The 16,058-nt window shown below is 41.2% G+C and overlaps 1 protein-coding gene across 3 annotated transcripts in view; it reads right to left on the bottom strand.

Annotated features, from left to right (window-relative positions):
• Window positions 1-2,807: 2,807 nt before the first annotated feature.
• ZMYND11 (zinc finger MYND-type containing 11) overlaps window positions 2,808-16,058 on the bottom strand; it is a 105,556-nt gene continuing 92,305 nt past the window's right edge. For all 3 annotated transcript variants that reach the window (XM_048328640.1, XM_048328721.1, XM_048328818.1), the window contains 5 exons: window positions 15,114-15,321; window positions 13,199-13,267; window positions 11,096-11,368; window positions 9,837-10,022; window positions 2,808-5,215 (listed from right to left, as the gene is read on the bottom strand). In XM_048328640.1, the coding sequence (XP_048184597.1) occupies window positions 5,093-5,215; window positions 9,837-10,022; window positions 11,096-11,368; window positions 13,199-13,267; window positions 15,114-15,321 (859 nt within the window). In that variant the 3' untranslated portion in view covers window positions 2,808-5,092. The remainder of the gene's footprint in view (window positions 5,216-9,836; window positions 10,023-11,095; window positions 11,369-13,198; window positions 13,268-15,113; window positions 15,322-16,058) is intronic.

The raw sequence follows: 16,058 nt of genomic DNA, 5'->3' as shown, positions 1-16,058 counted from the left end.
CCCCAACTGGCTGAGGCATAGAGGTGTGGCCCAAGCCACGCAAAACCCTGTTTCCTGGTGACAGGGACTCAAAGAGCTGCTGTGTGCAAGTCACCGAGTCTCTTTTCACTTTTAATGAAACCATTTTTCACATTGAAGGCTCTATTACAAGGGACAAAAGCACATTGCTGTGGCCAAGCATGGTGGGATCATGGCTCAAAACTGGCCCATGCTCCCATGGGAGCATGAGCAGGGGAGAAGCGGAGGTGGAATGTGGCAGCAAGTGGGGCCCCAAGCTGCCTACAGTGGCTGTTTGCCAAAGATACCTTTCCTGTTAATGAAGTAGTTAAAAATCAAAGTGCTCTGGCTTTATTAACAAACATTATTTTCTGCTGCAGAAGTCCTTTTCCAAACACTACTAAAGCATTTTGTGTAACCAGATTCACAGCATCTTCTGATGCAGAACTCAGTTTATTTTTAGGTATCTCTCTAGGGTAAATCCTATTTCCATTGAAGCTTCACACCAGCTTACTTTTCACTCAGTGAGTTTACAGCAGCTGGCCAGTGGCTTTGTAAACAAACACATCACTCTGCCTTTTATCATGGAGTGTTCTTGCTCTCTTGGCATTCCTTCTGAATAATCTTCAATTATCAGTTTCCTTCTATGTACAAATTATCTACAAAGTAGATGCTGCGCTTAATTTCAGCCTCCTCATTGCTGTTTGCCACGCCTGAAGGGATGAAACATCCCTTCTATACCTCACTCGTGACTCCAGGGTCAAGGGGCTGGAGAGGTCCTGGTGCAGGCATGGTCATGGGGAGCAGGAGGGACAATGTAGAGTTAATTTTTTCTTGGTTCTCTTTCTTTTTCTGATTTTACAATTTTGAACATCTAGTAACCAGCATTTCTTTTACAAAGAGCGTTACTCAGAGCCTATCATACTTTTGAGCCTTTTGACATCTGGAAATAGGTTTTATTAAGGATAAACTATGGGGTTTGGAAGATCCAAGATAGTTGGTTTTATTCCTTTTACATTACCTATAATCATTTCCCACTTAACCCCAAAAATATTCTAGTATTCTCACAAATGGATGGACCTTTCTGCTTGCAGTTGCATTTTCTTAATGTGAAACAACACAAGAAGGGCCTCTTTGGTTTAGATACCCCCCGCCTCAATTTGATTTATGAAAGCATTTGAGAAGTATATGCACAGATCACATATGTACTCTCACTCAGGGAAGCTAAAATTGACAGGGTGGCCCCTAACTACCAGTAACAAATCCCAAACATATTTCACATACTTGGTCATTTAAGATTGTGAAAGGCAAACAAGCCATGAGCTGGGCAGCTCACTCCACCTAAAGGAAGCAGGAGGCAGAAACCACAGCTTCTCCTTATTAAAATAAAGGAATAGCCAGAGTTTAAAAAAACAATAAAAATTAAAAAATTAGTAGTAATAACAATGTTAATAATAGGAAAAGCCAACAATAAGTCTTTCAGACTGATGCTCTAGGAGCACTGCCTGCAGCGGTGATGCTGCAGGAACTCAGAGAAACCCTCACTCACCCTGAGATTCCTGATGGAAGGAAACTTGCAGAGTTGGGGCAGTGCAAGGACAATTCTCCTCCTCTGCTCTGCCAGCTGGCAGTGACAGGGCCCAGTGTGGGACAGTGGTGGAGTACAGCAGGTCACAGACAATCCATGTTACACAATGCAGGTGGGAGGCTGCCTTGGCACATCCAGAGATCTGTTTGATCCTGATGCTGGCACCACTGCTGTCACCTGAACTGGCAAATGCACATGGGGAGAGGAATGGAGGAGCATTTGCACTGAGGATTTCTGCCATTGGAGTGCTGATGAGCTTGGAGAGTGACTGCAGTCATCAAAAAAGGGGAATGCCCTGGGAGGGGAGCTGAAGGGAGATGCTGCTTATTCCTGATCCTGCTTTACCAGCTTACGTGATTGGCTGTGCTGGCTGTTGACATTTAATTGAGTTTCATCAAGATGAAGGAATACAATTTGGCTCGTGTAAGAACAGAACTGTTTGGATTGTGAAATGATAAAAGAGACTTAGAGGGATCCCTTAGGACTTGAAGGTCTTTCCAGGTCTTAATTTCCATAGGGAAATTCTTAATGGCCATACTGAAACCAACTCCCAGTGTCCCTCCTGCAGCCCTGAAGTCCCAGTGGAGCTCCAGGATGACCCACTCTGCCTTTGGCTTGTCCCCACTTGGCCCTTTCTCTTGGGTGGCCGCAGGATGTGCTCCTTGGGCCCTTGGCTCCCTCGGGCACCTCACTGGCAGCGTTGTGGCGAGTGAGGGACTGAGCTGCTCAGGGCTCAGCAGGAGAAACCCCACTGCACTCAGGTGAAGCTGAGCTCATGCAGCCCCTCCAGAGGGAATTACTTCATTGATAAAACACACAACAGGCGCAGGCTCAGGGCTGGTGACCGGGTGAGGGCGGAGGCAGAGTGGGGCCTCTGGTGAGGGGAAGCACAGGGCAAGGCAGGGCTGAGCCCCAGCCTGGCTGCTGCCAGTGCAGGATCTGGCTTTAAAACCAGGACTTGATGGGCGCAACCCCCAGGGGCTGCTGGCTCTGCATGGGCTGAAAAGATTCCCTGTTGGTGCTGTTAAGCCATGTTAAGTGCTGAAGCCCTTGCATGGCCCTGCCAGCTCCCCTCAAGTCAGGAACAAGGTTCCTGGGAGTTCAGGCCCAGCTCCCCACGCACAGCCCCGGTCTCGCTTGGTACAAGTACTAACAGCAGCCTCATGCCTGCCCACCCCAGGATGTGAGGACAACTGGCCAAAATCAACACAGATACTTTCAATGAGGTTTTTTTAAATACATTTATTAACCAATGTTAACACATTAAATGACTCTATATATTGCTAGTCAGAGCAGCTTACAAAATGCCAGAATGCATCATAAACTGGACAGCCACAATGAATAATTACAATGTGCATAGTGGCTAAGCTCAACACTTTATTATAGCTTTATGATTTGCAGAAAAATTAATTTTAAATCATGATTCCTAAAACAATCAATTGTAATTTTACCTAAAACTTATACAAAACCAGGCCACAATCTTTTTTTTTTTGTTTTGTTTTTTTTCTTTAAAACACACAGTTTTCACGCTGTAGTAACTTGGAAATGTGCAACCGTGTCAACAGAGACAAAAAAGCCAAAGTAACACGAATCTTACTTTCATGCAGCTATCAGTTAAATATTACATATTCTGGAATGATTTTACACCAAAAATATTTTCACAATCACTTGCTTTCATAGGGGTGGATCGAAGTTTTGGAACTTGTAAAGTAATCGAACAAGATTGATTTTTAGTTGTGAAGTGTTTTACAGTCACAACACAGAGGCGACAAAAGTTAATTACACATTTATCAGGCAATAATGTAGCTGTGGTAATACAAGTTACCATCTACTTACTATTTTTTCCAATCAACTTACCACTTAATTTCTGCAACATATTGGGCATTATTTGGCGGTATATAGTCAATTAACTTATATCACCACTGTAAGTAAAAAAGGTCAGGATTTCAGTGGTAGTTCACAGAAGTCTTAGTTATATTTTTGTCTTTACAATGACCCTGACAAATCCTAGAGAAAACTTTTTAAAAGGCTTTCCTCCTGATTCTTCAGCTTCCATCGTTCCATCATGTAATTGCTTTCAATAAATATCAAAGATCTAAATAAATATTTACAAATTATTCCTCTAACTTCTCAAAAAATAGCTGGATGATTAATGGGCATATGACTCAGTCTAAGACCAATCTTTGAAAAAAACTAAAATGTGGAGACACTTTAAAAGAAAAGCTATTTAAGTAAGCTTTACATCTATTTAAAAAATTGTCTCTGAACATGGATGCAATTCATATATCTATATATAAAACAAACAAAAAGAAAATCATTTTTCAACTATCGATCCATTCCTATTGGTAATGCTTCTTAATCCAGACATTCCGCAAAATACAGACTTTTTACAAATCACGGCATCTTTAATACAAGAAAATTAACATGCATTATTCTTCATTCTGAGTACAGTGATGGAGCTCATTATTAGGCAATGACCCATTACTACAAACATAACGGCTTCTGTGAAACTTAAGTGCTTTTTCTCCTTTTATTATCAAGTTATGATGGACCAGGTGACACCAGATAAGAGGTGGTCAAATGATGTTGAATTGGGGAGGCTGAAGGGGGGCGCAAAAAAGTAATTTGTATGCCTCCAAATTCCGAGTAGGAATAAAGGTAGTTGGGTTTTTTTGTTTGTTTGTTTTTGTTTGGGTTTTTTTTGGCTTTTCTTATTCTTGTTACAAGCACTCATGTTAGAACAAAAATGAAATGTGCAAACTTCAAAATTTAAATATTCATTTTTCTCTAAGATCCAGCTCAGTAAAAGATTACCCCAGTTCCCTGTGATTTTAAACTACAAGATCAAAGCTAATATTTTGTTATAAAAGTTATATATTGAAAAGAAATAATGAAAATAAAACACAGTTGGGAAATATTTAAGAAAAAATACGCAGGACTAGCACCTGCTGTGTCAACCCTGTTCCCTAAATTCAATCATGTACCCACTGGTATAACCAATAGATAATGCCTTTAAACAGTAAAATTAAGCTGAACAAAACCAGCTCAACAAGGTTAAGAAATAAATGTTACATCAAGGTAGTATGCTTTGTTTTTCTGAAACAGTTCTGTACTTTTTACATTCAGATCTAGTTTTTAAATGTTCCTTTTGTTAAACTTGCATCATTTTTTTGTTTTTAGATCTGCTGTTTTTAAAGATTAAAATATCTGTAAAACCCAAAAATGTCTTAAAATTTGCTGAAAATGCAACAAATCCTCTAGTTTAAAATTATTTGCAGTAACCTGCTCCCACAGATGTTCAATTTATTCTGCCGACAAAATTTTGGAGGAGCATTTTTAACAGAAGACTGAAATTACTGTGCAAAATTTCTTTTACCAAAAGTGTTTAAAGGCTGGTGCAAAATGGGAAGCAAATTCTAAACAATTTTGGCTTTTCTTGGAAACAAAAACCGCTGTGTCTGAGAATAGCAATCATCGGGGTGCTGCTCTAGGGGAGGAGTAACTCTTTCATCTTTTCCTGCGGCAGGTACGTTTGTGTTCGGCATGCCAGTGCTCCTGCTGACACTTGATGGAGCAGTAGGAAGTGTTCCAGCAGCAGTGGTACATGGCCTCCTCTTCACAGTTGTAGCACTGGGGAGAACAAACGAGATGGGATTATCCCCCAGGCAGGATCCCTCCTCACCAGCTCACCAGCGTTCCCCCAGCCCAGCACACACCAGCATGTGAGGGCATTTTTCACACATGCTGAGTGAAGCAGCAATCTTCAGCACATCCGCACAATGCCTTCCTATTTTCCACAGTCTGGATTACTGCTTTTCAAAAAATCATCTCTTGCTTAAGAAAACTCATGTCTCAGAATGGTGGACTGACGTTTTTCAGCCACATAGCCCAGGAACCTCTTTTACCCTACATTTGTGTAATAACACCCTGATCTACGTCTTAAAAGGCTACAATAAATCAGCAGGAGCTGCTGGCGTGAGCAGGCTCTACACAGGCTGGAAAAATTGGTGTTTCTGAGGCTTCTTTGTAAGCCTGACCTGTCCAGAGGTTGCTGGGGAAGATCCTTTCGGTCTAGAAAACCTCAAAAGTCACAACAATAACATCCCAGGAGTGAAGAATTATTGGTTTGTTATAGCCCATCTGGGGTCAGCCTGCAAGGAGGCTGCTGTCACTGGGGTTTGCTGACTGCCAGGCAGCACTGCCACCTCCTGAAGGGAAAACTTTGTGCTACTTCAGTGCTACTGAGCAGATCAAGAAAGTGTTTTTACCTCCAAGTCTTACATAAAACCAAGAAGGCCTGTTGTACACAGATTGGCTGCCTGGGCTTGTGTCCTTTGTTGTGCCTGCCAGGACTGCACAAAACTCCTCAAAGAAAGATGCTGCACAGCCCGTGATTTATGCAGAGTTACTTGGTTCTGGGGAAAGCTGCAGCAAAGACGATTGCTACCTTGGAACACACAGAAGGCCCACAGCTTTCTGGTAGCTGGAAGAGCTACTTGGAAAATAGCCCTTTGGCTTCTGAGGAACTAAGAAAGGGAATGCAACGTGCTGGTTAGCACTATGGGTGGCCATCAAGGAGGTACAGCACCCACACAGGCAGTGTGTGTGCCCTGTCTTCAGGTGGGTTTATGCCCCTTGAGGGAATGCTGCAAAAGCATTAACTGTCATTTTGACAAAATTCTATAAAGCAAGGTGGCATTGCTATGAAAGGTACCATTTATACTTCTGCATCTTGGAGAGCCAGCTTCTAACAACATCAGATTTGTCTTTCGGAATTTGGTCTGCTCAAAATCAGAAAGTATCTTTAGGAATCCAGTCTGAAATGCTTATTGTGTGATGGGGAACAGGGGGAGGGATACCACACAGTCTGTGCAGGCTGCTATCAAACCACAGAATAACACACAATTTACTTTTTATGTTCTGTCTAGCTACAGCTTTGCTAATAAAACAGGGAATTACAAAAAAAACAAACCCAACTGCCTCAAAAGAAAAACCACAACAACCCCCACTACTGAAAGACAGGTCCAAGAAAGCCAACATTTACATTGGCTAAACTGATACCCATTTATTTACATCAGCAATAAAGGGACTGCCCTAGCTGTGTGAGAAGGGAACCTCTCCATTTTCCTTTCATAATTTAGCTCCTGAGAAGTTTATTTGTAAAAATGTCTGCAAACAAGTGTCCTCTCAAGAGCTGTTTTCCTGGTTTTTCATGTTGCTGGCAGCCCACAAGCCTGTGGGAGCCATTAGGATCATCTGCTGGAAAGGTGCAGGGAACAGCTGTGTCTCTCCATTATGTACAGCATGGGCCTCAGCCCAGAGACCAAATTCACATCTGCTGGCTTGGAGAGATCAAAAAATGCTACGACAGGAGAGGACAACTGATCTGTGGGTCCTGCACTTCCCTTTACATATGCTGGCCATAAGTGTGGGATGTAAATCTCCACTTAGAAAAGGAAAATAGTGTCATCTGTGCTGGTACCAGCACATGTGGCACTGAAGGCAAAATGCCAGCTAGCCTCAGGCATCCTCTTTTCTTTTCCTCTTTCTAAACAGTATCAATCACCTGGGGTTTTGTTTTAGACAGTGCACATCACAGACAATGCTCATTCACTTAAAGACCACCTGTTGCAAGTTAAAATAAATATATGTGTAAATAAATTTGAAAGAGAAAAAAGTTAAAAGCTATCTATAGAAATGACCTATGCACCAATTTAAATAAGGCTTATACACAAATAAAAGAACTTGGAGAAACTAAAACAGAAACATTAAGACCAGCACTCCAGCCTGCACCCTGGAGGCCATCGAGCTGCATAATCTCATTGTTGTTATTCCTGTCTTTACATTTCTTCCTTTTGTTTGCTATTTACTTGAGGTATCTGTATAAAACCCAAATTTTCTGGAGGTGTAAAAATGAAATTGGGCTAAGCCAAGGGTATTGTGACCAGCTAGAGAAAGAGGAACTGTTATTCTTTAACTATGCATTAGTCTCCTGAGGGCTGGAAGCACATCTTCTCATGTCCCTGTATACCACCAGCAAAATGATCCCTTCATCCCAACTGGACTTTTTTTTAGGTATGAGAAAAAGACAAATATAGTGCGAATAATAGCAGCTGTATTCCCAAGCCTAGACATCAGCATTACACAAAACCAGAGGTCTCTGCTCCTAATTAAAAAGCAAAGCCACCAAAACTCATTTAGTATGTGAGTTAATTACATGAGATTTTGGTAAGGAGGTATCATTATAATAGCAGCATACAAGTGCAGTACTACACACCAGGGACTGTCATTAGTATCACTGAAGGAAGAATCACTGGGGAGTTGTGTAATTGGACCAAGTCCAGCTGCCTGGGGCTGTGTGTTGGCAGGCAGATCCATCAGCTTGAATGCAGAGGTGTTTATCCTGACCCTCCCTCTCCTGCCACATGCAAACCAGCTGCCTGCATGATGCCTTCATTTAGGGTGGTGATTGACGGATAGTTCGAGGCCACAGAAATAGGCAAGACTGTCAAATACTCTATCTTTTGATTGTTTTGCTCAGTAGAGAGGCTTTATGCCCTTGTTAATAAACTCAGTGATGTGGTATCAGGGCACTCTCTGATTAGTCTGAAGGATATGTAAAGGCACATTGGAGCAGATAAAAGTAAGTCCAGTCAGTCTCTTTAGAAAATTCTGCCTTCAAAACCACCAAAAAGCAGCTAGAGCTAAGAGTCCAGTCTCACAATCAAGTTATTGTGCCTGAGTTACTGCATGTCAGTGGAATGGTGACAATGGTTCACATGTGTGCTCTTCACTTGTGACAACAGAGCTAATTTGACATATTCTGTAGTGGGCAAAGGCAATTCCATTTCCCTCTCCAGTGCGACAGGTGAGCACATGCACACAGGCACCAGCAGCTGGTGACACACTGAACACAGTAACTTGATCAAGTCAGAGTCATAAATAACTTCTCTGGTCAGCAGAGACAGGTAGACAGGGAGGAATCCTCTTATTTACAGAGACCCAAGCATTGCAGCATCATAACACCCACAGTAAAATCTCCGTGAGGAACAGAAATAAAGACTCTACAGGAGTTCTGGCATGTGAAGTAATTCTTCTCTTTCCAAAAACCAACTGTGATAGTCAGCAACTGACTGTCTCGCCCGAGTATTTTTTCCACTCTTCTCCAGAACAGAGTTTTCCCTGCAGGGACCATCGTTTCATGTAAGCACAGGGACTAATGAGGCTGAGCAGCAGCAAAACAGCCCTTCATAGCAGAAGGCAAATGGGGCTGCAGGGGGCTGGCAGGACTGGCTGTCCCTTGGCTTGTGTCATCTCCTGGAGGCTCCCGCTCCTTCCCAGCCCCACCAGTGCTACAATCCTGTGCCCACCCCTCTGTGTGTTACAGACAGCTGTCACAGTGCTGTGTGACTTCCTGAGCAATGGCTTTCACTCCCCTGTTCTGTGAAAATTAGCATAGAAATAGCGGAGTCTGTGTGTGTGCCAGGTCCCGGCTCCTGAGCAGAGTGGTTTCCACCTGCACTCTGCTCCTGGAAAGCAGCACAGTTTATGGTGCTTGCAGTGTTTGGCTAGGTGGTGTACAGTCATGCGGGAGAACACACTTCCAGCCTGAGAAAACATGAGCCACAATCCAAATAAAACCAGGGAAAAGTTTGTGGCATGTAATAGAACACTAAGTTAGATGTGTATTTTCATGTTTCTAAAGGGCAGAGCAACATGGTTTTTGTAGTCGATGCTGAAGATTTGCACTGAAGATCTGAGCGAGGGAGAGGAATACATTTCAGAATGTCATGTCTTAAATACAAAAGAATATAAAAGAGCTGTAGAAAAAGCAAGGAGAGGAAAAGGCCAAAGGGATATCACTAATAGCCTTATTAGCAGGGGAATACAAATTGATGCAGCCATATATTGTACCCTCTGAGGCCTCAAGATCAAAGGAATGTGAACATAATGCAAAACATGTCTTCTATGGAGTAAAACTGCATATAGAAAAAAATATTTTTGATACTAAGATCTGATTGGACTCTAGAAGATGTTGCTGTTAACACTAACAAATTAAGATGGAAAGTAATCAGAATATCAAGTTGAAATCTGGAGAAAATTTGAAACAGTAATATGAAGGAGAAAGCCTTAATACTGGAAGAGCAGTGGAAGAGCAGTGCAGTTAAAAACAAGGAAGAAATCCCCTTCAACTGGCCTGAAGGATGCATTATACATTTGCACTTACTGGTGATAAATTTTGGACACTTACCCACTGCTTCTTCTTGGTCTGGGAAATCAGTTGCTTGTGCTGGCCTGCTAGTTTCTTAATTTCTTCTAAAAATTCTTCTTTGCACTTCTCCTTTACCTGCTTACATTTTCTGTCCATCTCTCCTTGTGCGTTGGCCACAGCTTTATTTACAGCCTGCCTTTTCTCTTCTTCCATCTCTGTACGCAGCTGCCAAAGACAAGTCAGCAAAACAAGTCAGGGGACAGCTATTGGAATTGAAAGTGTCTTATTTAAACCTCTACTCTTTAAACCTCTATTACTGATACAGGTGGAGGTCACCTAATTGGAGATTTCTCCTATTTAGGAAATAAAAATTTCTCAGTTAGAACAAAATTAGATTTTATCAAATAAAAATGTCACTGTATTTCTACTCTGCTAGGCATCTACAATAAGCTAAGTAAGTTCTATGCATATTTGCTCAATGATCAGTTTACAAATTTATGAATTTCTCTTAAAAAAAGATTTTGTTTCTTCCAAATCTACAACTGCATATAAATCTATAGCAAGTGCACAATGGAAAATACAAAATTGAACATCCCTGAGTTCATTAAGAGGTACCTTTAAGTATTCATTGTCAGTGAGGTTCCTTTGCCCTTGCTCAGGTATCTAAACCTTTGGTGTCTTAATCCTACAGGATTAACACTTGAACTCCCTAGGTTCATTTCACAGTCCTTCACGCAGAAGGAAATTAATCTTATTTTAAGACAGGTACTTAAGAGAGGTCAGACAAATCATCCCCCAAATTGTCCTGCTCTCTCCAGCCAAAGGTGACCAGGTCAAGTTTAAGACATTGAATTTTAAACAGGTTATTATTAGATAAGAAAATTCAAACAAATTTCAGTGACCCTATTTGATCTTTAGGTTAGAAGATTGACAAAAGAAGAATTATTTATGACTAGCAGTTAAACAATGACATTGTTTAGAATCACACTTGACAATGGAGAGAAAGCCTTTGGAAACAGATACTCATGAATGAACAATTAGTTTCAGTTTTGGATCACAAACTGATTTCAGTGGACAAGAATCAAAAAAAGTCAAGAGTTTTCTGTTTAAAGTAGGCTTGCTGGTATAGAAATGGTCTAAAAAAGCAATAATGGAGAGTATTTTTATGTAGTCTCTTTGGAAAAGGTTTTTTATTCATTTTGGTAAGAGCAGTTGTTAAAAAAATAGAAAAGAATGTGAAAAAATCCCCAAAATCCCTTCTCAACCCTCAAGTGTAGGTGCTGTTCAACAAGTGTTACCTTTTCCACTGCCTCTCGCACAACTCTCTCAGTTTCTCTTTTGTGATCAGCTTTCATCCTGTCCTTGAAATCGTTAAAGATTTTGGTGTATTTGTCATGGCACATGTTCTGACACACTCCATCATTACTGGTCTGGGTGCTCCGATGCAGCATTTTTGGAGAAGAGGCACTTAACTTCTTGGTCTGAGTTGAGACTGAAACTTTTTCAATGGGCTGAGGCATTGTGGGAATTTCCTGGCTTGAACTTACTGCTTCAGTTTCAGGTTCTGGCTCCTGCAGAGAAAGAACAAACTTGTAAATCAGATATCAAAATAGAAAAAGTCAACCTGTTAACTGTTCAGTTCCCTCTGAAGGAAAAATGTTACATGAATAATATCAGTGTAATTAATGTGAAAGGTGTCTGTTGAAGACCTGTAGTGCTAATGGGATGTGGGATCCCTGTGGAAAACCAGCTTGAGAGTGGGTAGGCTCTTGGGTCAGGCTTTTCTGACTTCAGCCTGGAGCCCTCCAAAAGGAAGCACACCAATGGCCTCAGGATGCCACACTCCCCAGCCTCACCTCCCCAAAAGTATGACAAACCTCAGAGGCTATGCTGACCCCTTGGGATTACTAGAGATCTGCTAGAGATACTTTTCCCCACAATATTCTGCCTAAAGAGACTGTAGTTGCATAGCCAAGGCTCCTGAATTGTTTTGGCAAACTCTGGGCTTCCCCTGGCCCAGCAGGCTCCACTGGAGTCTGTAATATTCCACTGATTCCATAGAACTGCTGCAAAGATTGATTAGTACTTCAAAGGTCCTTTGAAGATGAAAGGCTAATGAGAGTCTACGTCTTGCTTCCAATAATATAGAACTAGACTTGGATGACCACAGAAGCTCTATATAATTACACAATTATCAAGAAAGAAGTCACAGTTACTGTAGTGTACTGTACTGAATTTAGCTGCCTGTGCTATTACCCTGTATCACCAATTGCTCCTGCTCTTTAGAACAGATCGAAGTGACACTCCTGGAATCACTTATTGCTATTTGAAGTGTCTGAAGACACAAACAATAATTTTTTTTTTTCAAGTGAGATGTTTGAATGCTCATTTTACAGTGCAGAGACAAAGCCTTGCTCAGGACTAGACTTTGTGCCTGTCTGTGTGATGAAGCATTGCTCATACCATTCAAAAGGCTGACTGTGTATTCCCTTTTGCAATCAATTACTCTCTAAGAGGTCACTGTGATTGACTTCTGGATCACTGATCAGAGCTAAGAAGGCAAATGTTAAGACATAAATATATGAAGCAAATTACAGCATTCGCTTGACAGAAAACACAATAAGAATGGTGAGACATCCTCCTGTAATCTCCCTATCTTGCACTCAAACACAGTTTGTGCCCCAGGGAGCACAGACTGTGTCACTGCCTCCATCAACAAAGCTGCCTCCTACGGGGTCAGGTACAAGGGGGGGGCAGGTGCCCAGGAATTACGAGTGGCCACGTCTGTGTTCCAGCCACCACAGGGAGCTCTGGTGCTACAGTACCTGCACCCTCCTCTGCAATGGCACCCCGAGTCGTCTTGCAAGGAATGGACATATGTGCAAATTTTTCTTAACATTACTCCTGCAGCTGGAACAAGGCCAGGAAAAAGTCCTTGACGGTTCGGAACAGATTTACGGCTCTCTCTCTAAGTGCCCCCTTGTGTACACGCGCAATAACGCAGCCCTTGGTTCCCTGATGCTGGCGTGTGCAAGCGGGATAAACAGAGAAGCCCCATAGACAAAGTGGATACGGTAGTTCATAAACTTTACAGTCTGGATTGCACTTACTAATTTCTGCTGTTTATGGACTTACTGATAGCCTGAATTTGTTATTAAAAAAGAAATGTTGTAAGCTGACTTCCTTTATTCACAATACAGAATGTTCCCATGATGACACACATTACTTACGTGTGGGAGGCACAATTACATTTGTTAGCAAGGAGGACCAAGTGTGGGGCTGGAACTTCCAAGACTAATGTAAAATCAGTAAAAGGTGACTGAAACTGAAGGTGTGTCTATTAAAATTTCAGACTTTTTGTACCTGTTATCTCTACAAACACAATCATTTAGGTCACTCACTTCTTTTTTGAGTTCCATACTCTGGTTACGTCGTCCTTTCTTTGCTCTTGGTTCCTGAGTAACCTTCAGCTGTGAACATTAAGAAAAGCATATTGAATCAATCCAAAAACCAGTTCATGTAAGCGGCTTTCATTGTAACATGACCAATGTGCCCTTTATTTGTGATTATTTGCAATTTTTAAGGTATCAAATAGAAAGTTTAATTAAATGTTCTTAAATGAGAAGTGTACACATTAGACTTTCTATGTTATCACTGATGACTATGAATGCACAAAGGAACAAAATTAATGAACAAGTTCTAAAATTTAATATGCATTTGCTAAAATATTCTTAACCATTCCTTTCTTCATTTCACACACAAGCTCAAACACTCGTTTTCTGAGATATTCTGGTATCAGTGACCCATACTTAGAAATCAGATCTTGTTTGATGCCAGAAAACAGCAGTGATTGTAAAGCAAATGTAAGTATGTAAATATGGTAAGAACATCCAGACTGGATTATAACTGGAGGGGTATGGAACTTAATGCTTTAGAGTAAAAGTCACTCTCACAATAGAAACAAGGATGAGATCTAAGTTGATGGTAATTATCTTACGGTGCTTGTAGAGAAGTTCTTACGCCTGCTTTTGAAGCATGCAGTACTAGCTAGTGTTAGTAACAGGATACTGCAGACTACAGCAGAACAGTGAGTTTGATGGCTACTCTTGTGTTCCTTTATCGGGGAAACCAGTAAAACAGGTATAAGCATTTGCCAAGTGAAGGATGAACAGATGGCATCGAAGAGAAAATACATAAACAGACACTTCAGACCCTGCGACTGACACTTCTGAAAAAAATGTGAAAATACCACTGTTATCTTTTATTTGTGACCATTTTCCTGTTTTACCACAGGCTGTTGAATGACTGCACACAAGACTTTAAACAAAGGGGCTACAAAGGGTTAGCTAAGCAAACTAGGCTTAAAAACCCTAAAACCACTTTGATAAGGAACAACCTCCCACTACAACATACAGTTTTATAAACTTTTAATTTTTTAGTTCCAAATTGGGTGATAGACCTGTTTGACAAAAGGACAAAGGAAGAGAGTCAAAATACACCGATTTTTTTTTTAATACAGGCTTAGAGAAAGGATAGTGGTTTTAAATGAGAAAAGATGCTGCCAGGGAAAGGGCTGCCAAAAATACAGAGAAGCCTCCTACAAACTATGAAAACCTTACTGCCAAGTCACTAGTAGTGAATATATAATACCCTCTTGGACGATGAATGACTAGTAAAGATCAGCTATGATAAGAGAATTTCCATATGGAAATACAAGGTTTTGGATCTTGGCTGTTTGTTCCCTTTGTTACAAACAATGCAATTTTTCTTGTTTTGCAGAATTATTTTTAATGACTTTAATCTTGCTGGTCACATGGTCCCCAAGTGCAACGTTTGCACCTAACTTTAGTTGGACCTGCTGAAAATGTCACAGCTGGTGTTACTCATGGATCTGAAAGCAGGACAGAGTCCAAAGTGAACATACTCCAGCTGTGAAAAGGCTGAGCAGCTACAGGGCTGGCCCTTGACAGGGCTCCAAGAAGGCAGTGTTGCAGTCCATCTGATATCTGTGACATTTGACTTGACCATTCCTATTTAACTTTAGAAATCTTGATCTGTCTCATCAAGGTGCTGTTAAGGTGACAAACACTTTGAAACTTCCCAAAGGTCATCCAAGAAACTGAGGAAAGAGGAAAATCTGTATTCTTGCTATTACTGAGCTACAAAACAGAGGGACAATAAGCCTTTGAACCCTCTTGTCATCACAAACCTGCAGACAGCGCACAAGGCTAATTTAATAGCACATTAATCAAAAATATATCATCTTCGTACTCTTTAATGAATGGCCCTGATTGCTAATATTGTAGCAGCACTCACTTGCTCATTGCTAGTGGAAGAGATACTCGACTCTGCCTCCTCTTCCCCTTTGTCCTCATTCTTTGATTTCCAGAATCTCCCCTCACGAAGAAAACGCTGGTGCAGTTCCAGCTCATCACAGGCCTTCTTCCATCCCATACTACGTTTCACGTGCAGCCGGTGGATGTTAACTGTGATATCTTGAATGTTTTCAGAGGGGATCCAGGCCCTTTTGAATACACAGTACAGACAGGTTCAGAAACATTAAATAATACAGGTGAAGGATCCTGACCTGAGAAACTGACTTCAAAAGCAGTTTTTCACAATGGCCGATCACTGACAATTCCTTTTTACTTTGATTTCTTTTTTTAAACTCAACACACTCGAAAAAAAATGGACTGCATACTGTTAGACATTTTTGTTATTATAAATACTTGTTAGCTGTGGGTGCTATGGCTAAAAGTCTCCCTCATTTTTGATGAGCCACAAACCTTCCCCAGTACCATCTCTTACCTGCTCTCTTGCTAAATGCCCTGAGTCAGACACAGAAACAGTTTTGATCGGAGGTTCATATGCTAATCCAATTTAGCTCTTGACCTCCTTGCTAAAACTGTCAAGGAATGTACCAACTCATCACCTGGAATAGAGACATTTTGCAGCCTGGGCCCCTGTCTATCAGGACTGAACTTTTGTGGGGACTGTCATGTTTCTTTGGACTGAATTCATGCCAGTGACTTGGTTCCAAAATTACTTTGTCCTCTTAAATATGTTCCGAGAGTCCTCAGAGAGTAAGATGGGCAGGTCTTGACATTTTGAAAGTTATACCAAGCACCAAGCTTGAACATTGAAGATATAGGGTCAGTGCCATGCACACCTGCCTAACAGATTAAATAATCAACAAATTATATGTTTGTGAACAGATTCTTTATTCTTGCAATATAAATTTAATTTCAGTGAAGACAAAGA

The sequence above is a fragment of the Corvus hawaiiensis genome, chromosome 1 (genome assembly GCF_020740725.1).
Source record: "Corvus hawaiiensis isolate bCorHaw1 chromosome 1, bCorHaw1.pri.cur, whole genome shotgun sequence".
Taxonomy (NCBI): Eukaryota; Metazoa; Chordata; class Aves; order Passeriformes; family Corvidae; genus Corvus; species Corvus hawaiiensis.
The sequence above is the reverse complement of the archived record's forward strand: the minus strand, read 5'-3'. Positions and strand labels throughout refer to the sequence as shown.